General features: G+C 47.3%; 1 protein-coding gene and 1 pseudogene across 1 annotated transcript; both read left to right on the top strand.

Annotated features, from left to right (window-relative positions):
* The first annotated feature begins 3,964 nt into the window (after positions 1–3,964).
* On the top strand, positions 3,965–17,247 carry LOC130028888 (olfactory receptor 18-like). The gene is made up of 2 exons (XM_056119723.1): positions 3,965–4,113; positions 16,305–17,247. Exons 1-2 carry the CDS (start codon positions 3,965–3,967, stop codon positions 17,245–17,247), a joined length of 1,092 nt encoding a protein of 363 aa, XP_055975698.1.
* Positions 17,248–24,106: 6,859 nt separating this feature from the next.
* Positions 24,107–25,877, top strand: LOC130028886 (olfactory receptor 18-like; annotated as a pseudogene).
* The last annotated feature ends 715 nt before the right edge of the window (positions 25,878–26,592 follow it).

Genomic DNA, 26,592 nt, shown 5'->3' with positions numbered 1-26,592 from the left:
GTACCCATCCCTCCACCAGAGCCCATTCTCCACCACCAATGATTCCAGTAGCCCTCCCACCCTCCCCACCCCATCCCCCCACCCCGCCCCGCCTCTGTGGCAGGGCATTCCCCTTTGCTCTCTCTTTCCTTTAGGGTGTTGTGGTTTGCAATAGAGATATTGAGTGGCCATCGTGTTTGGTCTATAGTCTACTTTCAGCACGCATCTCCCAACCTGAGTGGATCCTTCAAACACCCTTTATTTGGTAGTCCCTTCTCTATTTGAGCTGCTTTCCCCGCCAGCATGTGCTGCCGGCTTCCAAGCCATGGAGCAGACCTCCTGGGACTTATCTCAACTATTCTTTTTTTTTTTGTAGGAGTACTGCTAATTATTCAGCCACTGATTAGCTGATTGAATTGTACATGAACTCCACCTTACTTTTTTTTTCATTTTTTATAATTTTATTATAAAATTATCGCGGGACCGATAGCACAGCGGGTAGGGCGTTCGCCTTACAAGCGGCCAACATGGCCGACCCGAGTTCGATTCCTCCGCCCCTCTCGGAGAGCCCGGCAAGCTACCGAGAGTATCTCGCCCGCACGGCAGAGCCTGGCAAGCTCCCCGTGACGTATTCGATATGCCAGACACAGTAACAACAAAGTCTCCAATGGAGACGCTACTGGGCCCGCTCGAGCAAATCGACGATCAACGGGAGGGCCTTTACCTTTACCTTTATAATTTTATTTATTGACTCACCGTGAGAGCAGTTACAAAGCTTTTGGGTCTAAGTCTCGGTCATACAATGAAACACTCGTACCTTCACCAGTGCCCATTCTCCACCACCAAAAACCCTAGTATACCCCATCCCACACCCTCCCCCCACCTGTGGGGCAGATGATTTCCACATTACTCTCTCTCTACTTTGATCACATTCAATATTTCGACACCAGACCCACCATTATTATTTGAGATTTTACCCCAACACTCAGATATGCTGAAAGGGCAACAATAGACAATTTGTGTTCTATTGCTGGTTATGAATAACATATGATGTTGCGTGGCTGCAGTAGAGCCATGTGATTTTGAAATTCCGAAATTTTAACACTTAAATCTGGAGGTATTTCTTCCAAAAGCCACTGGGTTTTGAGATTTGCTCCTGAGTCTCTGGGATCATGGCTCTTCAGCTGCTTGATCAGGAGCCAGGGAGGCCGTTTGTGGGCAATGACTTGGGGTCTCGTTGGGGTGGGGAGGACAGGCCCAGCTCCACCCCATCCCATGAAGCCCAACAAGTTTCGTCACTGCGGGCCCAAGCTTGACTGTCCAATGGCCTCTGGAGGATGGCGGCCACCGAGCCGCCAGGGGGAAACAGGCGGAAGGACAGCACCCTTCCCCCCTGGGGTGGCCTGGCGACAGTAACCTACTGCAGGGTCCGGACACATTTCTGCCAAAAGCTGCTGGGTTTCGAGATTTGTTTCTGAGTCTCTGGGATCAAGGCCATTAAGCAGCTTGATCAGGAGCCAGAGAGACCATTTGTGGGCAATGACTTGGGGTCTCACTGGGGAGGGGAGGACAGGCCCGGCTCCCTGCTCCATCCCGTGAGGCCCAACAAGTTTTATCACTGCAGGCCCAAGCCTGACTGTCCAATGGCCTCTGAAGGATGACGGCCACGGAGCTGCCAAGAGGGAGCAGGTGGAGTGACAACACCCTTTCCTCCCTGGGGTGGCCCGGTGACAGTAACGTACTGTGGGGTCCGGATGCATTTCTGCCAAAAGCCACTGGGTTTCGAGATTTGTTTCTGAGTCTCTGGGATCAAGGCCATTAAGCAACTCGATCAGGAGCCAGAGAGGCCATTCGTGGGCGATGACTTGGGGTCTCGTTGGGGTGGGGAGGACAAGCCCGGCTCCACCCCCACCCCATGAGGCCCTGTGTGTCTCGTCACTGGGGGCCCAAACCGACTATCCAGTGGCCTCTGAAGGATGGCGGCCACTGGGCCGCCAGGGGGAACAGGCCAAGGCACAAAACCTATTCCCACCTGGGTTGGCCCAGAACCGGTAACTTACTGCAGGGACCAGACACATTTCTACCTAAAGCTGCTGGTTTCCAAGATTCGTTTCTGAGTCTCTGGGATCACGGCCATTAAGCAGTTAAATCAGGAACCAGAGAGGCCTTGCCTCCAATTATATAGCTGAGCTGGAGGTGGTTGTGGTTGTGTTTCCACATACCTAACTTTTGGCTGTTTACTTTCTTGGTAAACTTTGCCCCAAGTTTTTGGAGTCTGGCCAAAGGCACAGCAGCAATTTTGGGGTATCTGGAAGTCTGAAGGTGCCATCAGGCTGCTGATGCACTCGCCTCACAGGTACAGATTGACCTGCTGGCAGCACCATACCCCCTCTCAACTATTCTTGGGTGTTCTTCTCCCATTCTGTTACTTTATATTCCCCAGATGAGTGCAGTCTTTCTGTCTGTTCCTCTCTTTCTGGCTCATTTCACTTAGCATGATACTTTCCACGTATAACCACTTGTATGTAAATTTTATGACTTCATCTTTGGCTGGAGTGATAGCACGGCAGGTAGGGCATTTGCCTTGCACGCTGCTGACCCGAGTTCGATTCCTCTGCCCCTCTCAGAGATCCCAGCAAGCTACTGAGAGTAACCCACTCCCAAGGCAGAGCCTGGCAAGCTCACTGTGGCGTATTCGACATGCCAAAAATAGTAACAACAGGTCTCACAATGGAGACATTACTGGTGCCTGCTCAAACAAATTGATGAACAACGGGAAGACAGTGCTACAGTGCTACATCTTTACTAACAGCTGCATAGTATTCCACTGTGTAGATGTACCAAAGTTCCTTTAACCAGTCATCTTTTTTTGGGCACTGGTCTTCTGGAATTTATGGTTTCAGAAATTCTTTGGCTTCTCTGATCAAACAAAAATGTCCCAAGATTTTTTATTAGCCTGCTCTACTGAGAAGCTTCTGGAAGGCCCTTTTGATGACCTGGTTTCTCAGGCTGTAGATAGATGAAGGGGTTGAGCATGGGAACAACCATGGTGTACATCACTGAGACCACTGCCCCCTTCCTGGGAGACGGAAGACAGCTGAGCTGAGGAAAACCCCAATGGCTGTCCCATAAATTAAGCAGATCTTGGACAGGTGAAGAAGGCTTTGGACCTTCAGCCTGTGGATGAAATTCTCAAAACAGAGGAGCCAATCTCCTGTAAGAGTACAGGATCTGGGCCAGAGCGATAGCACAGCGGGTTTCCCTTGCATGAGGCCAACCAAGGTTCATTCCCCAGCATCCCATATGGTCCCCCAAGCACTGCTGGTAGTAATTCCTGAGTGCAGAGCCAGGAGTAACCCCTGTGCCTTGCCAGATGTGACCCAAAAACCAAAAAAATAAAAGAGTACAGGATTCCCGAGATTGGCACACCTCCAAAGATAACAGCGACAAAATATATTTGTAAGTTATCAGTAGGTTGGAGCAATAGCACAGTGGGTAGGGTGTTTACCTTGTATGCAGCCGACCTGGGTTCGATTCCCAGCATCCCATATGGTCCCCCGAGCACCGCCAGGAGTAATTCCTGAGTGCATGAGCCAGGAATAACTCCTGTGCATCACCGGATGTGACCCAAAAAGCAAAAAAAATAAAATAGTTATCGGTTAAGATGTCCTCACAGGCCAGCCTGAGTAGTTGAGGGGCGTCACAGAAGAAGTGAGGGACTGCCACCTGGGTGCAAAAGATGAGCTGTGACATCATCAAACAACGCAGCTGGGAGTCCAGCAGGCTGATGCAGACGCACCCCAGAATCAGCCAGCCACAGAGATGGGGGTTCATGATGACAGGGAAGTGCAGTGGGTGGCAGATGGCCACGAAGCGATCATAGGCCATCACCCCTAGAATGACACTGTCCAAACACCCAAAAAGGATAAAAAGGGACAGTTGCACCAGGCAGCCGGCATGAGAGATATTTCTGCTCTGAGTGTGAATGTCCCAAATCATCTTTGGGACCGTGGAGGAGGTAAAGCTGATGTCGGCTGTGGACAAAACAGAGAGGAAGAAGTACATGGGCGTGTGCAGGCGGGGGTCAGAGCTGATGGCCAGCACGATGAGCAGATTCTCCGTGATTGTGACCAGGTACATGGACAGGAAGAGGCCGAAGAGGACCGGTTGGACTGGAGGGTCATCTGAGAGCCCCAAGAGGAAGAATTCCACAGGCCCTGTGACATTGTGTGAGCCCAGAGTGCAGAGACATGTTGGGGCAAAGAAATGAGAGAGGGTCCATCATTGTCAATAGTTTGGATCCAAGGAACCCACAGTCACAGCGACTTCCCTTGGGGCTTAGCCACTTTCACTACGAGCTCTTGGTTTGCGACAAACGTTCTTCTTAGCATCATTTTTCTCTGGACTTTTACTCCATCCTCCTGCTGTCTCAGCCTGGCTTGGAAAGGCTCAGTGACAGAAAGATGAGGAATGAGGAAAGATCAAGATTCCAAAAGTCAAATGAAATCAAAACAGTATCCAGGACTTTGTTTATTCATTCATTTATTTTTTTTTATGTAGGAGTACTTCTATTTATTCAGCCACTGATTAGCTGATTGAATTGGGCATAAACTCCACCTTCCTTTTCCCCCCCATTTTTTATAATTTTATTTATTGACTCACCATGAGAGCAGTTACAAAGCTTTTGGGTCTAAGTCTCGGTCATACAATGAAACACCCGTACCTTCAACCAGTGACCATTCTCCACCACCAAAAACCACCACCAGTATACCTCCGTCCCACATCCTCCCCCTACCTGTGGGGCAGATGATCTCCACATTACTCTCTCTCTGCTTTGATCACATTCAATATTTTGACACCAGACCCACCATTATTATTTGGGATTTTACCCCAACACTTGGCATATCGAATACTCTCGGTAGCTTGCCGGGCTCTCCGAGAGGGGTGGAGGAATCGAACTCGGGTCGGCTATGTTGGCCGCTTGTAAGGCGAACGCCCTAACCGCTGTGCTATCGCTCCAGCCCGATATGCCAAACACAGTAACAACAAAGTCTCCAATGGAGACGTTACTGGGCCCGCTCGAGCAAATCGACGATCAACGGGAGGGCCTTTACCTTACCTTTACCTTACCCCAACACTCAGATCTGCTGAAAAGGCAACAGTAGACAATTTGTTTTCTATTGCTAGTTATGAATAACATATGATGTCGCGTGGCCGTGCGATTTTGTAATTCCAAAATTTAACACTTAAATCTAGAGGGATTTGTGCCAAAACCTGCTGGGTTCCAATATTTGCTCCTTAGTCTCTGGGATCATGGCCGTTAAGCAGCTTGATCAGGAGCTAGAAAGGCTGTTCGTGGGCGATGACTTGGGGTCATATTGGAGTGGGGAGGACAGGACCGGCTCCACCCCCATCCCGTGAGGCCCTGCATGTCTCTTCACTGTGGGCCCAAACCTGACTGTCCAATGGCCTCTGGAGGATGACAGCCACCGAGCCACCAGGGGGAAGCAGGTGGAGGGACAACACCCTTTCCCCATGGTGTGGCCCGGCGACAGTAACCTACTGCGTAGTCCGGACTCATTTCTTCTAAAAGCCACTGTTTTTCGAGATTCGTTTCTGAGTTTCTGGGATCAAGTCCATTAAGCAGCTTGATCAGGAGCCAGAGAAGCCGTTCAGTGGGCGATGACTTGGGATCTCGTTGGGACGGGGAGGCCAGGACCAGCTCCACCTCCATCCTATGAGGCCCAACAAGTTTCATCACCGTGGGCCCAAGCCTGACTGTCCAATGGCCTCTGGAGGATAATAGCCACCAAGCTGCCAAAAGGGAGCAGGTGGAGGGACAACACCCTTTCCTCCCTGGGGTGGCCCAGCGACAGTAACCTACTGTGTGGTCCGGACACATTTCTGCCAAAAGCCACTGGTTTTCGAGGTTTGTTTCTGAGTCTCTGGGATCATGGTCAGTAAGCAGCTTGATCAGGAGCAAGAAAGGCCATTCATGGGCGATGACTTGGGGTCTCGTTGGGGTGGGGAGGACAGGACCAGCTCCTCCCCCATCCCGTGAGGCCCTGCGTGTCTTGTCACTGCGGGCCCAAACCTGACTGTCCAGTGACCTCTGGAGGATGGTGGCCACCGGGTCGCCAGGGGGAACAGGCCAAGGCACAAAACCTATTCCCACCTGGAGTGGCCCAGCACCGGTAACCTACTGCAGGGATTGAACACATTTCTGCCAAAAGCTGCTGGGTTTTGAGATTTGTTTCTGAGTCTCTGGGATCATGGCCATTAAGCAGTTCAATCAGGAACCAGAGAGGCCATGCCTCCAATTATATAGCTGAGGGGTGGGGGTGGTTTGTGGGTGTGTTTCCCACATACCTAACTTTTGGCCATTTACTTTCTTGGTAAACTTTGCCCCAAGTTTTTGGGGTCTGGCCAAAGGCACAGCAGCAGTTTTGGGGTATCTGGAAGTCTGAAGGCGCCATCAGGCTGCTGATGCACTAGCCTCACAGGTATAGATTGACCTGCTGGCGGCACCATACCCCCTGTATCCAGGACTTTAAATGAATGAGTGATGGCTTTCAGAATCTCATTTAGAAAAAAAAAGCGCTAATTAGAGGACATTACTGGGACTAGAGAATTAGGGTTAAGTGGTCTAAGGAAGTGATGAGGTGGGTGCAAGTGGTTAAAATAAGGTCATTGATGGAGGGTCTGGGGTGCTAGGACAGTGGTGCGTGAAGTAATTTATCAATCCTATAAGTGTTACAACCATTATAAATACATTACCTATAGCACTGTAGCACTGTCCTCCCATTCTTCATTGATTTGCTCAAGCGAGCACCAGTAATGTCTCCATTGTGAGACTTGTTACTGTTTTTGGCATATCCAATACGCCACAGGGAGCTTGCCAGGCTCTGTCGAGTGGGTGGGATACTCTCGGTAGCTTGCCGGGCTCTCCGAGAGGGGCGGAGGAATTGAACCCAGGTTGACCGCGTGCAAGGCAAATACCCTACCCGCTATGCTATCGCTCCAGCCTACATTACCTATATCTATAATAAAAATAAAGAACACGAATAAGTACCATTTAATTTTAGTCAAACAGAGCACTTAATTCCCTTGCTGTGGATTATTTGTAACCCCCCTCTAATAAAGTATCTAGTTTCATTTTTCTTATCACTAGCTTTGGCTAATGTTTGCTGGTGGTGGTGGTGGTGATAGTGTGTGTGTGTGTATGTGTGTGTGTGTGTGTGTGATATTGAAGATGAACGGGGCTTCACATATGCCAGGCAAGTGCTCTACGTCTGAGCTACTCTCCCAGTTCCCCTTCCTGTTTAAATATTAGTCTTGTCATGTACTTTCTCCTTCTGCCCAGAGCTTGGGAAAGAAATAAAGAAGGTTTAATCTTTCACTTAGAAAATAAATAGGTTGTGGGGGCTGGAGCTCTAGTGCAGTGGGGAGAGAGTTTGCCTTGATTGTGGCAGACCGGGGTTCAAGTCCTTCCAGGAGAAATTCCTTAGAGCAGAGCCAGGGGTAGGCCCTGAGCATTGTTGGGTGTCACCCAAAAGCCAGAAAGAAAGGAGGAAGGAAAATAAGAAAGTAAGAAGAAAGGAAGGAGTGAAGGAAGGAAAGAAGGAAGAAAGAAAGGAAGGAGGGAAGGAAGGAAGGATGGAAGGAGGGAAGGAAGGAAGGATGGAAGGAGGGAAGGAAGGAAAGAAAAATAGAAGGAAGGAATACATCTTGGTGACTACAGTTAATACTATTGTTGCAATTCAAGCATTTAAACACTGCTGAAAGTATAAATCTCGAAAGTTCTCATTAAACAATCAAATAGTTGAAGCTTTGAATGGAGCTACAGATGAAATAGAATCCATGTGGTGATCATTTTGCAAAATGTTAAAACAAGTCTTTTATCACCAGAAACTAAAATAACGTTATCTCCGTCACTCAATCATATTGTGAGAAGAAATTAGAAAACCGTGGCCAGAGTGATAGTGTAGCAGGTAAGGCATTTGCCCTGCATGTAACTGACTCAGGTTTGAACCCTGACATCCCCTCTCTTCCCCATACCCACCAAGAGTGATCTCTGAGAGCAGAGCCAGGAGTAAGCCCTGAGCGTCACCGGGTGTAAACCAAAAACCAAAAACTAAATCACAGTAGCACCTTTGTGACAAGAGCAAATGTACCTCTGCAGGACACTCCCTCGAAACTCTCACCTTCAAAACCACCATAAATTAAACCAAGACAGCCCGTTCCGGCACTTTTGTGAGATTTCAAACAAGTGTTTTGGCTTTGTTTCAGGGCCATACCTAGTCATGCTCAGGGCTGACTCCTGGCTCTGTGCTCAGGAATCACTCCTGGCGGGGTTGAGGGGACCCTGTGGTGTGCTGGGGTCCGAATCTGGGTCTGCCGTGTGCAAGGGAATTTCCTCCCCACTGTCCTATTGCTTCAGCCTCTCAAACAGCTTTGAGACATTCTCTGCTTGCTGCCCAGACACAGACAGTCTCTTTCCTTGTCGGGGTGGCACTAATCACCTCAAGATGCCAACCAATTCCAGACTGCGGCTCCATCCAGCTTAGGCAGATCTGTGGAACACCGTGGGGCATTTCAGGAAGAGTTTGGGGTTGGGGAGATTCATCAGTAATGAATTGGGAAGGTCAAAGGCTAGAGATGCTGGTGGGGAAAGCAGAATATTTCCTGAGAGCCGTGAACCCCAACACTGAAAAGCAAACACGAACGCCCTGTGTGTCTCTCTGTGTGCATGACCCAGAATGATGCACAGGTGTCCCATGTCTGTTGCGGGCCCCACTTGCCTGGGTGGGGAGACAAGAGTCAGGCCCAGCCTCCCGCACCCAGACGAGCACTCACTCGTCTCTGCGTCTCTGCAGGCTCATGCTTTGAGCTGGGCTCTGTGCCCGGGTGAGGGAGGAGAGCTGAGACCGTGCTTGGGACGGGGAGGAAGGAGAGGGCGGGCATGAGCCTGCACAGGTGCTGGTGGTGAAAGGTGGCCCAGAGGTGAGCCCCGCTGAGAAATGCCCTCCAGGCTGCAGGGCTGACTCCTTATGATGCCGCCACGGCCTTGAGGGATCAAGACACGGAACTTGTGGGAAGATTCTCGATTCTCATTAGCCCAGTCCCTGGGAACTCCTAATTGTAGCAGATGAAGAAAAGGGAGGATTCATGTCATCAGAAAGTGTGTGGATTACTTCTTTGCAGAGACAGCTCCCCTAGACGTCCCATTTTGCTTCGACGTCCCATTTCAACAATCTCAATATTAGTGTCAGAGTTTCCAAATTGAATTTTTTTGGGGGGTGCCCCACCTGCCTGGGTGGGGAGACACGCAGGTAGGTGGCATTCTTTAGGATAAACTTATTTAAAAATAAGATTATCATATAATTTTAACCTACATAAATAAGAAAATTAAAATAATTTAATACAATATAGTTTCTGTCTATTCTCTTTTACATAACTAAGTTTTCAACTTTGGCACCTAAAAAAATTAAAAAAAATTTTAAATAAAAAATCATTTTTATTTTTTATTGAATCACTGATACTACATATTTACAGTATTGTTCTTGATTGAATTTCAGTCATATAATGTTCCAACACCTGTCCCTTCACCAGTCTGCACTTCCCACCACCAATGGTCCCAGTTTCCCTCCAGCCCCGGCCGCCCCGTCCCCACCTGCCACTATGGCAAACACTTCTTCTCTCTCTCTGTGTCTCTCTGTGTCTCTGTGTCTCTCTGTCTCTGTCTCTGTCTCTCCCCTTTCCCTCCTTTTAGGTCTTATGGTTAGCAATGCAGATCATGAAAGGTTATGATCACGATCACAATCATCCTGTTGTTCGTCAATGGCCTCGAGCAGGCACCAGTAGTAGCGTCTCCTTCCCAGCCCTGAGATTTTATTTTATTTTTTATTTATTTATTTATTTAAATAATTTATTTATTTATTGAATCACTGTGGGAAAAGTTACAAAGCTTTCAGGTTTAGGTCTCAGTCATGCAAATATCAAACACATTTCCCTTTACCAATACTTATTTTTACCATGAAGAACCCCAATAAAACCCCACCCTCCACCCCTCCCAATGCCTGCGAGGCAGATGGATTCTAGTTAACACTCTATCTGCTTTGATTAGATTCATTGTTTCAATAAAAGATGCACCACTATTATTTAGAGTTTACCGCTCCCCCCCCCCCCAAATCAGACATGCTGAAAAAGCATTGTGAAATGATTTGCTTTCTACAGCTGGGTTCAAGAATTAAATGTTGGTTTTAGATTTCCGCTATTTTACTTATTAACCCTGGAAGTATTTCTACTGAAAGTCAGATAATTAAGAGATTGGTTTCTGTGCTCTGGAGTCGTGGCCGTGCTGGAGAGCCGCTTGTGGGGGGCAACTGGTGACCTCGGTAGGGCGTGAAGGACGGACTGGAACGTTCCCCTTCCCATGAAGTTTTAGTCGCCCCCAGACCCCCAGCTCATACCTGCTGTCCACAAGGCTCCCATGCGGCCGCCATCTTTCTTTCCAGAGAGGAGAGGGCGAATGGGGCAACACCCTTTCAGCCCTGAGATTTTAAAAGAGGCATATTCAATGCTCTTTCAGGGTTAGGAGAATGAGACCCATAATTATTACTGGCATTTGGCATATTGAGTACGACACGGGAAGTTTGCCAGACTCTGCCGTGCGGTCAGGATACTTTCAGTTGCCTGCCAGGTTCTCCAAAGGAAAAATGAGATAATAAGATGTCAAGAGGCCATGAATGCGACCATGCACTTCTGGGAGCTGGGTTTTATAGTCTCTGCGTCTTGGCCGTTGATGGGACCAACCTGGCGCCAGAGGCAGCTGGTGGGTGTGATGCCTACCTACTGGGAGATGGGGGATCTGGGTGGAGAAGGCCCAGTCCCAATCCAAGTAGGCTTGGAGATCTCAGCCCCGGGACCCGCTTGCCTGGGTTCCTCTGCCGGTTCCTTCATGCATGAGGCTTGTCCAGACATGTGGAGAGTGGTCTCAGCATGGCTGTGGCTGGTTCTGGATGTCTTCGATTGCTGGGGCTCTGCTGGCGGGGGGGTGGGGTGGGAGGAGGGAAACTCAACCCGACCCCCTCCAAGGGGCCCCGGTAGAATATATATATTCTACAAATGAATGCAGTCATTCTATACCTGCCCCTCTCCTTATGACTCATTTTACTCAGACTCTCATTGTCCATCCATTTATAACCAAATTCCATGACTTAATTCTTCCTAACAGCTGCATAGTATTCCATTATGTAGATGTACCATAGTTTCTTTATACATATGTCTATTCTCAGGCACTCGGGTTGTTTCCGGATTCTGGCTATTGTGAATAGTACTGATGACACGGGACGGGGATCGGAACCAGGCCCTCTTGCCCTCTAGTACTGTATGGACACATTGCAATACATTTGCCTTTTTTGGTTTGGGTTTGGGGTCACACATGGCAGTGTTCAGGCCTGACTTCTGGCTCTGTACTTGGGGATTAATCATGTTGGTGCTTGGGCCCATATGGAATGCTGGGGATCGAACCTAGGTTGGCTACCTGCAAGGCGAATGCCCTCCCTGCCATGCTCTCACTATGGCTCAGAAATTTTGTGTTTGTATTTGAACCATATTGGTTGAATTCCCCGATGGGTCTTTCTCATTCCTTAAAGCCCTCGTGCTGACTGAGTCACACTGAAATTCAATTCAGGATGGGGGTAGCGGGAGTCACAGGGTTACAGCATTTGCTCTGCTTGAGGGCCCCCAGAAGTGACTCCTGAACTGTGGGCAGCGATGGCTGAGCATCTGGCCAGGAGAAGCCCCAGAACTACCAACTGCTTCCAATTCTATCACTGTCACTGGTTACTGTCACTGTCCCCCCGTTGTTCATTGATTTGCTCAAGTGGGCCCAGTAACGTCTCCACTGTGACACTTGTTACTGTGTTTGGCATATCGAATACGTCACGGGTAACTTGCCAGGCTTTGCCATGCGGGCGAGATACTCTTGGTAGCTTGCCGGGCTCTCCAAGAGGGGCAGAGGAATCAAACCTGGTCAGCCGGGTGCAAGGCAAACGCCCTACCCGTTGTGCTATCGCTCCAACCCTCCAATTCTATCAATTTATAAAATCTGTAAATATGATTTGATTGACAAATCTGATTTGATGGACAAATCTGATGCTTCTGATTTAGAGAAGCACCTGCTCCACACAGAAGGCAAAGGAAAGAGCAAGCATGATTTCTTTTTTTCAGTTTTCAGTCAGACACTGTGATGTAGGAAGTTATTCAGAGTAGAGTTGTTTCAGGCACACGGCACACGGTGTTCCAACCCCAAACCCATCCCCAGTGTAACTTCCCTCCACCAACAGCCCCAGGTCCCTCCCATCCCCAGCCCACCCCTTGGCAGACATAAAACAAATGGATTTCATCTTATAAGAGCAAGCATCAAAACTCCAGCAGCTGCCAACTTCCAGAACCCAATGAGAAGTGCAGGTAAGCGGTTCAGTGACGGCAAACTCCAGGCCTCAAGGGATAGGGGATGGGTCAGTCCTTCTCATCCCCCCATCCCCCTTGGAACCCTGGAGGTCATGCCCACAAACAGCCTCTGGCTGATACTTGAACTCCTTTAAGACCATGATCCAGAGACACACAAAGGAATCTTCGGACTGAGCAGCTTGCTGCAGAGATTTCTCCAGACCCTAATCATCTAAAATTTTAGAATTCTAGGAGCACTATGCGACATCTTAGGCTATTCATAATAAGTGATACAAAAAAGAGTATGGGGGAGACTGTCTGCCATAGAGGCAGGGGGAAGGGTAGGATGTGGGGGATACTGGGGACCTTGGTAGTAGAAGATGTGAACTGGTGGTGGGTTGGATGATCAATCATTGTATGACTGAAGCTCAAACAGGAAAGCTTTGTAACGGCATCTCAGTGATTTAAAATAATAATAATAATGATGATGATGATGATGATAAATACAATAAAATTAACATTCTGAATAAAAAAAGTAATGCAGAGTTCATGCCCAATTCCATCAGCTTAATCAATGGCTTGATAAATAACAGCATTCCTACATTAAAAAAAAGGAGCAAGCATAATTCCTATCTATTATGCACACATCCATCAATAAAAGCGGACAATTCCAACGTGTTATTATAGAAATAAGAAAAGCCAAACCCAAGTTTGGCTTGGGTGAGTGGGGGGGGGGGGTTAAATAAAATTAACTCCAAAAAAAAAAAAGAATTAAAAAAATAAACAAAACCCATCACCACCACCCAACAGAGAGAAAATATATTCTTGTTTGATGAGTCATCACGAACACAATTCCTTTGGAGATGTCAGCGTTCACTCATAATTCCATTTAAAGAGACACTGAAATGAACATTGAGATCTCTAAAATTGAACCTTGAGGAGCAGAGGTAGTTGCCATGGGAGAGAAATTTCTCCCCCAGCCCCTCACATCCAATTCCTCTCTTTTCTCATTCTCTCCCATTAGGAGTCCCCAGGGACTGGGCTAACGAGAATCAATAGTTCTTACTGCTGAGTCCTGTGGCATGATCCCTCAAGGCCGTGGAGACATCATAAGGAGTCAGCCCTGCAGCCTGGAGGGCATTTCTCAGCGGGGCTCACCTCTGGGCCGCCTTTCACCACCAGCACCTGTGCAGGCTCATGCCCGCCCTCTCCTTCCTCCCGGTCCCAAGCACGGTCTCAGCTCTCCTCCCTCACCCGGGGCACAGAGCCCAGCTCAAAGCATGAGCCTGCAGAGACGCAGAGACCAGTGAGTGCTGGGGATGCTGGGTGCGGGAGGCTGGGCCTGACTCTTGTCTCCCCACCCAGGCAAGTGGGGCCCGCAACAGACATGGGACACCTGTGCATCATTCTGGGTCATGCACTCAGAGAGACACACAGGGCGCTCGTGTTTGCTTTTCAGCGTTGGGGTTCACGGCTCTTAGGAAATATTCTGCTTTCCCCACCAGCATCTCTAGCCTTTGACCTTCCCAATTCATTACTGATGAATCTTTCCAACCCTCAAACTCTTTCTGAAATGCCCCAAATGGTGTTCCACAGATCTGCCTAAGCTGGATGGAGCTGCAGTCTGGAATTAGTTGGCACCTTGAGGTGGTTAGTGCCACTGTGCCAGGGAGGGAAATAGAACTGTTTGTCTCTGGGCAGCAGAGAACTCCCAAAGCTGTTGGAGGGGCTGGAGCAAATAGGACAGTGCACAGGAGAGTGCTTACCTGGCGGTATCCCAAAGGGTTACCTGAGTGCAGAGTCAGGAGTCAGCCCTGAGCATGGCTGGGTGTGGCCCTGAAACAAAACCAAAACACTTGTTTGAAACCCCTCAGAAGTGCAGAAACGGGCTGTCTTGGTTTATTTTAAGGTGGTTTTAAAAGTGAGTTCCGAGGGAGAGTCCTGCAGAGGTACGTTTGCTCTTGTCACAAAGAAGTGCTATAGTGGTTTCTTTTTTCAAGTTTTTGGCTTGCACCTGATGATGCTCAGGGCTTACTCCTGGCTCTGCTCTCAGGGATTACTCTTGGCAGGTTTGGGGAAAAGGGGGATGTTGGGGATCAAACATGAGTCAGCTGCATGCAGGCCAAGTTCCTTAGCTGCTACAGTATCATTCCAGTCTCAGCATTCTTTTATCTTTTCACAATATGATTGAGATAATATTTTTTATCAGTTTTAGGCGATAAAAGACTCGTTATTTCAATGTTTTCTGAAATAGTCACCACATGGATTCTATTTAATCTGTAGCTCCAACAAAAACTTTAATTTTTCTTTGGGTGATGAGAAATTTTGAGATTTATAATTTTAGCAATGTTGAAAAACTTGGATTACCAAGATATACATATATCTACATGACCTTCCTTCCTTCCTTCCTTCCTTCCTTCCTTCCTTCCTTCCTTCCTTCCTTCCTTCCCTCCTTTCCCTCCTTCCTTTTTTTCTTTCTTCCTTCCTCCTTCTTTCTCTCCCTCCCTCCCTCCCTCCCTCCCTCCCTCCCTCCCTCCCTTCCTTCCTTCCTTCCTTCCTTCCTTCCTTCCTTTCCTTCCTAGTTTTTGAGTTATACCCGTGGTGCTCAGGGGTCACTCCTAGCTCTGCACTTGGGAATTTTTCCTGGTGGGGTTCCGGGCACCCTATGGGATGGTGGGGCTCGAACCTGGGTCTGCTTGAGCAAAGCAAACTCCCTCCCCACTTGTACTATTGCTCTGGCCTCTGCAACTTATTTGTTTTCTAAATAGAAGATTCGAACTTTCTTTATTTCTTATACAGGCACCAGGCAGAAGGTTAATATTTACATGATTTACATAGGATGGGGGCGGGGGTGCTGTCAGGGTAGAGCACTTGCCTGGCGAATGTGAAGCCTAATTCATCCTCAATATAGCGCGTGGACACACACACACACACAAACACACACACATCGTCAGCAGCAATATTAGCCAGTGCTGGTGTTAAGAAAAATGAAGCTGATACTTTATTTTATTTATATATGTTTTATTTATATATGTTTTTACAAATAATTTATAGCAAGGCAATTAAATGCTCCATGTTTGAGAGAAATTAAGTGGTACTTATTCATGTTCCTTATTTTGATTACAGTTATGGGTAACATATTCATATGGGATTGATAAGTTACCTCACTTACCACTGCTGTAGCACCCGAGACCCTTCATCAATGACCTTTTTTCCCAGCACCTCCGCCCACCTCATCACTTCCCCCACTGCTCTCCCTTATTTCTATAGTTCCAGTAATATTCTCTAATAAGGACATTAAAAAAATCTTTGCTAAATGAGATTTGAAAGCCTTTGTTCTTTGATTTCCTTTAATATCCTGGACACTGTTTTGCTTTCATTTGACTTTTGGGATCTTGAAATTTCATCACTCCTCATCTTTCTGTCCTGAGACTTTCCCAGCGGGGCTGAGGCAGCAGGAAGATAGAATGAAAGTCCAGAGAAAATGGTGCTAAGAAGAATGTTTGTCACTCCACAACACCCAAAAGGAGAGAAAGAACAAAAGGGAATCCCCTGCCACAGAGGAGGCATGGATGGGGGGATGAGGGGTTGGGAGGAATACTGGGATCATTGGTGGTAGAGAATGGGCACTGGTGGAGGGATGGGTACTTGATCATTGTATGACTGAAACTCAAGCACGAAAGTTTGTAAGTCTGTAAATGTACCTCACAGTGATTCATAAAAAAGTAATAACAAAAGAAGAATGCTTGTCGCAAACTGAGACCTTGTACTAAAAGTTTCTAAGACCCAAGTAAAGTCTCTGCGATTATGGGTTCCTTGGATCCAAACTATTGACAGTGATAGACCCACTCTCATTTCTCTGCCCCAAGGTGTCTCTGCGCTGTGGACCCACACAATGTCACAGGGGCCGTGGAGTTCCTCCTCCTGGGGCTCTCAGATGACCCTCGAGTCCAGCTGGTCCTCTTCGGCCTCTTCCTGTCCATGTATCTGGTCACCGTCATGGGGAACCTGCTCATCGTGCTGGCCATCAGCTCTGACCCCCGCCTGCATACGCCCATGTACTTCTTCCTTTCTGTTTTGTCCACAGCCGACATCGGCTTTACCTCCTCCACAATCCCAAAGGTGATTTGGGACATTCACACTCAGAGCAGAAATATCTCTCATGCCGGCTGCCTGGTGCAGCTGTCCCTTTTTATCCTTTTTGGGTGTTTGGACAGTGTCATTCTAGGGGTGATGGCCTATGATCGCTTCATGGCCATCTGCCACCCCCTGCACTACCCTGTCATCATGAACCCCCGTCTCTGTGGCTGGCTGATTCTGGGGTCTGTCTGCATCAGTCTGTTGGACTCGCAGCTGCATTGCTTGATGATATCACAGCTCATCTTTTGCACCCAGGCGGCAATCCCTCACTTCTTCTGTGACCCCCCACAAATTCTCAAGCTGGCCTGTGGGGACATCTTTACTGATAACCTGGTTATGTATTTTCTTGGTGCTATTCTGGGAGGTGTTCCAGTCTCAGGAATTTTTTATTCTTACACGAGAATTGTGTGCTCTGTTTTGAGAATCTCATCCACAGGTGGGCGGTCCAAAGCCTTCTCCACCTGTGGCTCTCACCTGTCTGTGGTTTGCTTGTTTTATGGGACAGGCATGGGGGTGTACCTCAGCTCAGCTGTTTCCCAGTCCCCCCGGAAAGGGGCAGTGGCCTCAGTGATGTACACCATGGTTGTCCCCATGCTCAACCCCTTTATCTACAGCCTGAGAAACCAGGACATCAAGAGGGCCTTCCAGAAGCTTCTCAGAAGGACAGTTTAGCCTCAATTGTTATTTATTATTTTTTTTTCTTATTGGGTCATACCCGAGTATGCACAGGGGTTACTCCTGGTTCATGTACTCAGGAATTACTACTGGTGGTGCTCAGGGGAACCATATGGGATGCTGGGAATTGAACTCGGGTTGGTCACTTGCAAGGCAAACGCCCTTCCTGCTGTGCTATTGCTCCAGCCCCTCAGTTGTTATTTTTACAATTAAAATTCTTTTAATTTTATTTTTTATAAAGTTGTTCACAATAATTTATTATATACAAATTCCAAGACCAATCCCATAACCATTATACCTTCCCACCACATTATTTTGACTCTTCCCACCACTACCCAAGCCTGCCCCCAAACAGGTCCTAAATAATTTATTTTGTATTGTTAGTTATGAATAATCCACTAAAAATGATCCAAAAAAGTTTCCTAGAGGAAAGTGTGTTAAGATTGTTGTATCTCACCCTGAAGTCATTTAGCCCTTGTATAAGAGATTGCGCACATGTTGTTGTTACAGGTTGACCCCTGGGTACTATACATACATGTTTTGATTGAGATGGGTTGCTTTCTACTTTCTACTCCATCCAATGTGGTGTGATCCTCTTGGTAAACCAGTAGGTTAGAGTATGAGACGACTCAGAAATTCTAATAAAATTTCAAATAGGGTGATAAGCTGGAGTTAAGCTCTCAACTGGATGGGCAGTTTGGGTCAGAAGGCATCTCTGCAACTTTGGCTCTCTTCCAAGATTTATTTGTGAGTCTCTGGATCATGGCCATTAGTGAGCTTATATGGCGCCAGAGACAGTTTGTGGGCGTGACTGCCAGGCAACCAGAAGGACAGGGGGATGAGGGGGAGGTCTCCCATCCCCAACTCCATGAGAATCCGGAAATTTTGGTCACAAGACCCGCATTCCTGAGTTTCATTCTCATGGATGAGGCTCGTCTCAAGCCTATGGAGATTGACCAGGAACATGGTGGCAATTGGGTTTTGACTGCCGGGTTCTGTTGGATTCCCAGATGAGACTCATCCTGGTGCAGGATCTGGAGGCATCTCTCTAGCCTCAATTGTTATAATATTTTTATTTGATCATAGAGTTGGAAAATGATGGCAACACCAACCTTGTGTCACGGCCAAATGTTAACATCCTGATCCACCAAACTTTGTAATTCTGCATTTTCAGATCTCTTCATCTCCCTATCTGAAAATTGCAAAATTGCTTATTTTAGCCCTTCTTCTACATGGAGCGAAGGGATATTCTCTAATGACATGAGATTAACCCCCCTTAATAACCCCCATTTTTTTTTTTGCTTTTTGAGTCACATCTGGCATTGTACAGGGGTTACTCCTGGCTCATGCAATCAGGAATTACTCCTGGTGGTGCCCGGAGGACCATATGGGATACTGGAAATCAAACCCGGGTTGGCCGCATGCAAGGCAAATGCCCTTCCTGCTGTGCTCCAGCCCCAATAACCCAATTCTTTCACCTGTTTGACTCTTTGGATTTTGCTCCTGTCACCTACATCTTATTTAGAAATGCGTAATTGCCTCTTAATTTTTAAATTCTTTTATTTTTTAAATTTTTATTAGTGAAACACCATGAGGTAGAGTTGTAGACTTACAAACTTGTATGCTTGGGTTTCAGCCATATAATGATTGAGTACCCATCTCTCCACCAGTGCCCGTTCTCCACCACCAATGATCCCAGTAACCCTCCCACCCCCCCACCCGATCTCCTCCACCCCACCCTGCCTCTGTGGCAGGGTATTACCTTTTGCTCTCTCTTTCCTTTAGGGTGTTGTGATTTGCAACAGAGGTATTGAGTGGCCATCGTGTTCAGTCTATAGTCTACTTTCAGCACGCATCTCCCAACCCGAGCAGATCCTTCAAACATCCTTTACTTGATGATCCCTTCTCTATCTGAGCTGCTTTTTCCCCCAGCATGTGCTGCCAGCTACCAAGCCATGGAGCAAACCTCCTGGTCCTTATCTCAACTATTCTTAGGTGTTAGTCTCCCATTCTGTTACTTTATATGCCACAGATGAGTGCAATTTTTCTATGTCTGTCCCTCTCTTTCTGACTCATTTAACTTAGCATAATACTTTCCATGTATATCCACTTGTATGCAAATTTCATGACTTCATCTTTCTAACGGTGGTGTAGTATTCCATTGGGTAGATGTGCCAAAGTTTCCTTAACCAGTCATCTGTTATTGGGCACTCGGGTTTTTTCCAGATTTTGGCTATTCTAAACAGTGCAGCAATGAATAGACAAGTGCAGATGTCATTTCGACTGTACTTTTTTGCCTTTCCGGGATACATTCCCAGGAGAGGTATTGCTGGGTCAAATGGGAGTTCAATTTCTAATTTTTTGAGAATCATCCATACTGTTTTCCAAAAGGGCTGAACCAGTCGGCATGCATAATTGCCTTTTAGCACTGTAGCACTGTCATTCCGTTCGTTGTTCATTAATTCGCTCGAGCAGGCAGCAGTAACGTCTCCAATCTGTCCCTGTCACATGCTAGTGTAGCCCAGTGACATCTGCTTGCTCCAGAAAAACGAAGTGAGACTTGTTGTTACTTTTTTTGGCATATCAAAATCGCCATGGGTAGCTTGCCAGTCTCTGCTGTGTAGGCAGGATACTCTCGGTAGATTGTCGTGTTCTCGGAGAGGGACTGAGGTATCGAACCTGGGTCGACCGCATTCAAGGCAAATGCCCTACCTACTGTGCTTCTTTTTCTGGGGGTGGTTATACATTGCATAACTCAGGAGTTACTCCTGGTTCTGCACACAGGAATTATTCCTGGCAGTGCTCAGGGAACAAAATGGGATGCCAGGGATTGAACACAGGTTGGCTATATGCAAGGCAAATGCCCCCCCACCCCCTGCAGTGCTCTCATTCTGGCCAAGGATTTCTATGTTTACATCTGATCCATACTGGTTGAATTCCCTGTTGATTCTTTCTTGTCCCTTAGAGCCCTCGTGCTGAGTGAGTCACACTAAAAACTCTATCCTGGATGGGGGTGGGGGGGAACCACAGGGTCACAGCATACGCTCTGCATGAGGGCCACCGGGTGTGACTCCCGTGCTGTGGGCAGTGATGGCTGAGCACCTGGCCAGGAGCAGCCCCAGAACTACTGACTACTTCCAATTCTATCAATTTATAAATTTTATAAATCTGACTTGATTGACAAATCTGATGCTTCTTCTGATTTAGAGAGGCACCTGCTGCACACGGAAGGCAAGAAAAGAGCAAGCGTGATTTCTCTTTCAGGGTTTAGTCAGACACCATGATGTAGAAAATTGTTCAGAGTAGAGTTGTTTCAGGCACACAGTGTTCCAACCCCAACGCTCTCTCCCATGTGACTTCCCTCCTCCAACAGCCCCTGGTCCCTCCCACCCCCAGCCGGATCCCTTGGCAGGCTGAAACAAATGGATTGCATCTTACAAGAGCAAGCATCATTCAGAACAATTACGCACACATTCATCAATAAAAGCAGAAAATTCCAATGTGCTGTTATGGAAAAAAGGAAAGCCAAACCAAAGAAAGATGGGGGGAATGAAAGAAAAATAACACAGAAATTGGGGCTGGAGTGAAAGTTCAGCGAGTAGGGCCTTGCTCGCAGCCAACCCGGGTTCGATTTCCAGCATCCCATATGGTCCCCTAAGCACCTCCAGGAGAAATTCCTGAGTGCAAAAGCCAGGAGTAACCCCTGTGCATCGCCGAGTGTGATGCAAAAAGCACACCCCCTCCAAAAAACACCCCAAAAAACCTCCCAAAACCCACCAAAAATAATTTAAAAATAAACAAAACCCATCACTACCACTACCACCAAAACCAAAATATGTCTGTTTGATTAGTCATGACAAACACAATTCCTTGGGAGATGTCAAAATCCACTCACAAATTCCATTTAAAGAGACATTGAAATGAACATTGGGATGTTTCAAATTAAAATGGAGGAGCCGAGGGGATTGCCATGGGAGAGAAACCCCAGCCCCTCACATCAATTCCTTGATAACCTCCTCTCTCCCATTAGCAGTCCCCAGGGTCTGGGCTAAGGAGAATCGAGAATCTTCCCACAAGTTCTGTGTCTTGATCCCTCGAGGCCGTGGCGGCATCATAAGGAGTCAGCCCTGCAGCCTGGAGGGCATTTCTCAGCGGGGCTCACCTCTGGGTGCCTTTCACCACCAGCACCTGTGCAGGCTCATGCCCGCCCTCTCCTTCCTCCCGGTCCCAAGCACGGTCTCAGCTTTCCTCCCTCACCCAGGCACAGAGCCCAGCTCAGAGCATGAGCCTGCAGAGACGCAGAGACCAGTGAGTGCTGGGGGTGCTGGGTGTGGGAGGCTGGGCCTGATTCTTGTCTCCTCACCCAGGCAGGTGGGGCCCATAACAAACACGGGACACCTGTGCATCGTTCTGGGTCATGCACACAGAGAGACACACAGGGCGTTCGTGTTTGCTTTTCAGCGTTGGGGTTCACGGCTCTCAGGAAATATTCTGCTTTCCCCACCAGCATCTCTAGCCTTTGACCTTCCCAGTGGATTATTGATGAATCTCTCCAACCCCAATCTCTTACTGAAACACCCCAAGATATTCACAGATCTGCTCAAGCAGGATGGCCACAGTCTGGAATTAGTTGGCATCTTGTGGTGGTTAGTGCCACCCTGCCAGGGAAATAGAACTGTCTGTCTCTGGGCAGCAGAGAACTCCCAAAGCTGTTGGAGGGGCTGGAGCAAATAGGACAGTGCGTAGGGTGCTTACCTGGTATATGGCCAATCCGGGTTTGAGCTCTGATATCCCAAAGGGTTCCCTGAGCACCACCACGAGTGATTCCAGAGCACAGAGTCAGGAGTCAGCCCTGAGCATGGCTTGGTGTGTCCCTGAAAGAAAACCAAAAACACTGTTTGAAATTCCACAGAAGTGCAGGAATGGGCTGTCTTGGTTTATTTTATGGTGGCTTTGAAGGTGGGAGTTCTAAGAGAGTGTCCTGTAGAGGTACATTTGCTCTTGCCACAAAGACCAGGGCTTACTCCTGGCTTGGTCTCAAGGGATCATCTTGGGGGTTTGGGGTACATAGGGGTTGTTTGGGATTGAGCCTGGGTCACTGCAATCGCCTTACCTGCTGCACTCTTTCTCCTGTCCCGGTTTTCTTTTATCTTCTTATAATACAATTGAGATAATATCATATCAGTTTCAGGCGATAAAAATTCTTGTTATTTCAATATTTTGCAAAATTGATCACCACATGGATTCTATTTAATGTGTGTGGCACCATTCAAAAACCTCAATTTATTTTTGTGATGAGAACTATTCTTGGGGGGGGGTCACACCCAGCGATGCTCAGGGGTTATTCCTGGCTCTGCACTCAGGAATTACTCCTGGTGGTGCTTGTGGGACCATATGGTCCTTCCTTCCTTCCTTCCTTCCTTCCTTCCTTCCTTCCTTCCTTCCTTCCTTCCTTCCTCCCTCCCTCCCTCCCTCCCTCTCCTTCCTTCCTTCCTTCCTTCCTTCCTTCCTTCCTTCCTTCCTTCCTTCCTTCCTTCCTTCCCTCCTTCCCTCCTTCCTTCCCTCCTTCCTTCCTATTTTTTGGATCACAACCAGTGATGCCCAGGGCTTACTCTTGGCTCTACACTCAGGAATCTGTCCTTGAGTGTCTTGGACCCGGGTCTGCTGCAACAAGGCAAACTCCCTCCGCACTGTACTAATGCTCCAGTCCCCAGAACTTATTTATTTTCTAAATTGAAGACGCAAATTTTATTTCTTGCCCAGGACTGTGCAGATAGGGAGAGTGGAGGACAAGGTTAACATTTTCACATAATGGGACTGGGAGTATTGTCAGGGGTACAGCAGTTGCTTGGCATATGTGAAACCCAATTCATCAACATAACACAAACTCGGCAGCAGCAAACATTAGCCAATGCCAGTGATAAGAAAAATGAACCTAGATACTTTATTACAGTATTTTCACAAATAATCCACAGCAAGGGAATGAAATGCTCCATGTATGGGATGTTTGAGTAAAATTAAGTGATCCTTATTCATTCTTTTTATTTTTATTATATATTAAAATTTTTATTATTTTATTATTTTTAAAATTTTACTTTTATAAAGTTGTCACAGGCTGGAGCGATAGCACAGCAGGTAGGGCATTTGCCTTGCACGCAGCCAACATGGCCGACTTGAGTTTGATTCCTCCGCTCCTCTCAGAGAGCCCTGCAAGCTACCGAGAGTATCTCGCCCGCACGGCAGAGCCTGGCAAGCTCCCCATGACGTATTCGATATGCCAAAACACAGTAACAACAAAGTCTCCAATGGAGATGTTACTGGGCTCGCTGGAGAAAATCGATGAAAGTTGTCACAATAATTTATTGAATTCAATATTTCAACAGCAATACCTTCCCACCACCATGATTTTTGAATTTTCCCCTACCACCGAAGCCAGCCCCAAAGGCAGATCCTAATTAATTTATTTTGTATTGCTTGTTATGAATAATCTACTAAAAATGATCCAAGAAGGTTTCCTTAGAGGAAAGTGTGTGAAAATTGATCTCTCTCACCTTGGAGGCATTAAGCCCTTGTATGAAAGATTACTAATATGTTGTTACAGGTCCTTCTACTTTCTACTCCATCCAATGTGGTGTGCTACTCTTTGCATATCAGTGGCAGAGAGCATGATTCTAAAATCCAGTAATTCTAAAGTTTTTAATAGGGTGATGGAATTGGAGTTAAATTTTTAACTGGATGGTGACTTTGGGGTCCTGAGGCATCTCTGCAGCTTGTGGCTCTCTTCTGACATTTATTTGTTAGTCTCTGGATCATGACCGTTAATGAGCTTATATGGCATCAGAGGCAGTTTGTGGGCATGACTGCCAGGTACCCAGAAGCATAGAGAAATGAGGGGAGGTGGCCTATTTTCGACTCCCTGCAAGCCTGGAGATTTCCGTCACAAAACCTGCTACCTGAGGTTTTCAAAAGATTCATTTATAGATGAGACTCGTCTCGAGCCTGTGGAGATGGGCCGTGAGCATGGTGGCCACTGGATCTGGGGGTTTTAGGCTGCCTAGGCCCAGTTGGGGTGGGTGCTGGGCTCACCAGCTCCCCTCAGAGGTGCTCTGGATGAATTCAGCCTGGCGCGGGGTGTGGAGAATCTCCTTTATTTTCAATACAGATAAGGTATTTATAACAGTTCAACACTTATGGGATTGATAATTTACCAACTCACCACTGCCTAGCACCCCAACCCCTCCATCAATGTCTTTTTTCTATGCCTCTGCCCACCTCATCTCTTCCCCGCACTGGTCACCCTTAATTCTGTAGTTCCATAACAGTTATTTAATTAGCAGTTTTCAATTCTAAATGATATTCTGAAAACCTTCGTTCTTTCATTTCCTTTAAAGTCTTGGACAGCTTTTTGCTATTGTTTGAATTTTGGAATTTTGACTTTTGGAATCTGGAAATTTCCTCACTCCTGTATTTCTGTCGTTCAGCCTTTCCAAGCCAGGCTGAGACAGCAGGAGGATGGAGTAAAAGTCCAGAGAAAATGTTCTAAAAAGAATGTTTGTCACAAACCGAGACCTTGTAGTGAAAGTATCTAAACCCAAGTGAAGTCGCTGTGATTATGTGTTCCTTGGATCCAAACTATTGATAGTGATAGACCCACTCTCATTTCTCTGCCCCAAGGTGTCTCTGCGTTGTGGACCCACACAATGTCACAGGGGCCGTGGAGTTCCTCCTCCTGGGGCTCTCAGACGACCCTTAAGTCCAGCTGGTCCTCTTTGGCCTCTTCCTGTCCATGTACCTGGTCACCGTCACGGGGAACCTGCTCATCGTGCTGGCCATCAGCTCCGACCCCCGCCTGCATACGCCCATGTACTTCTTCCTCTCTGTTTTGTCCACAGCCGAAATTGGCTTTACCTCCTCCACAGTCCCAAAGGTGATTTGGGACATTCACACTCAAAGCAGAAATATCTCTCATGCCGGCTGCCTGGTGCAACTATTTTTAATATGTTTGGGTGTTTGGATAGTGTCATTCTAGGGGTGATGGTCTAGGGGTGATGGCCTATGATCACTTTGTGGCCATTTGCCACCCCCTGCATTACCCTGTCATCATGAACCCCCGTCTCTGTGGCCGACTAATTCTGGGGTCCATCTGCATCAGTCTGCTGGACTCCCAGCTTCATTGCTTGATGATATCACAACTTATCTTTTGCACCCAGGTGACAATCCCTCACTTCTTCTGTGACCCTCCTCAACTGCTCAGGCTGGCCTGTGGCGACATCTTCACTGATAACCTCATCATGTATTTTCTTGGTGCTATTCTGGGTGGTATTCCTGTCTCAGGGATTTTTTATTCTTACACGAGAATTGTGTGCTCTGTTTTGAGAATCTCATCCACAGGCAGGAGGTCCAAAGCCTTCTCCACCTGTGGCTCTCACCTGTCTGTGGTTTGCTTGTTTTATGGGACAGGCATGGGGGTGTACCTCAGCTCAGCTGCTTCCCAGTCCCCCCGGAAGGGGGCAGTGACCTCAGTGATGTACACTATGGTTGTCCCCATGCTCAACCCCTTTATCTATAGCCTGAGAAACCAGGACATCAAGAGGGCCTTCCAGAAGTTTCTCAGTAGGACTTCTTAGCTTCAATTCTTATAAATATTTTTTTTGATCATAGAATTGGAAAATGATGGCAACACCAACCTTGTGACATGGCCAAAAAGAACTTATAGATCAGCCAAACTTTGTCTTTGTTTTTCTTTTTTGGGTCACATCTGGCAATGCTCGAGGGTTACTCTTGGCTCTGCGCTCAGGAACCACTCTGGTGGTTCTTTGGATGCTATGGGATGCTGGGAATTGAAATCGGGTCAGCTGCATGCAAAGTAAATACCTTACCCTCTGTACTATCACTATGCCCCCACATTTTTATATGTAGAAGTGCAGCTATTTATTCAGCCATTGATTAAGCTTATTAAATGGGATATGAACTCCACATTACTTTAAAAATTTTTTAAATTGAACATCCGTGAGATAGACCATTACAAAGCTGTCATAGTTGGGTTTCAGTCATACAATGATCCAGTACCCATCCCTCCACCAGTGTGCATTTCCCACCACCAATGTTCCTTGTTTACCTCCCACCACCTCCAATTACACCCCCATTCCCCAGCCTCACTCTATGAGAGGCAGTTTCCTCCTTGTTCTCTCTCTCCTGCTCATTTTGTGCATCATGGTTTGCAATATAGGTGCTAAGAGATCATGGTGTTTGTTCAGGGAATGTGGTATTTTTATCGGGACGGTAAGGCTTTAGTAGCTTTGCAATTGGGTGGCCACTCAGGGGTATGGATATGACTGTCCA

The sequence above is a fragment of the Sorex fumeus genome, unplaced genomic scaffold (genome assembly GCF_029834395.1).
Source record: "Sorex fumeus unplaced genomic scaffold, SorFum_2.1 ptg000041l, whole genome shotgun sequence".
NCBI lineage: Eukaryota > Metazoa > Chordata > Mammalia > Eulipotyphla > Soricidae > Sorex > Sorex fumeus.
Note: the sequence above shows the minus strand (reverse complement) of the source record. Positions and strands in the feature narration are given on the sequence as shown.

Excerpts from the sequence above, each read along its gene's own strand:
- LOC130028888 (XM_056119723.1), top strand. The coding sequence starts at position 3,965 with ATGTCCCAAATCATCTTTGGGACCGTGGAGGAGGTAAAGCTGATGTCG. Across the intron at positions 4,114-16,304 it reads TTCTCCGTGATTGTGACCAG|GTGTCTCTGCGCTGTGGACC; the intron begins GTACATGGACAG and ends CTCTGCCCCAAG.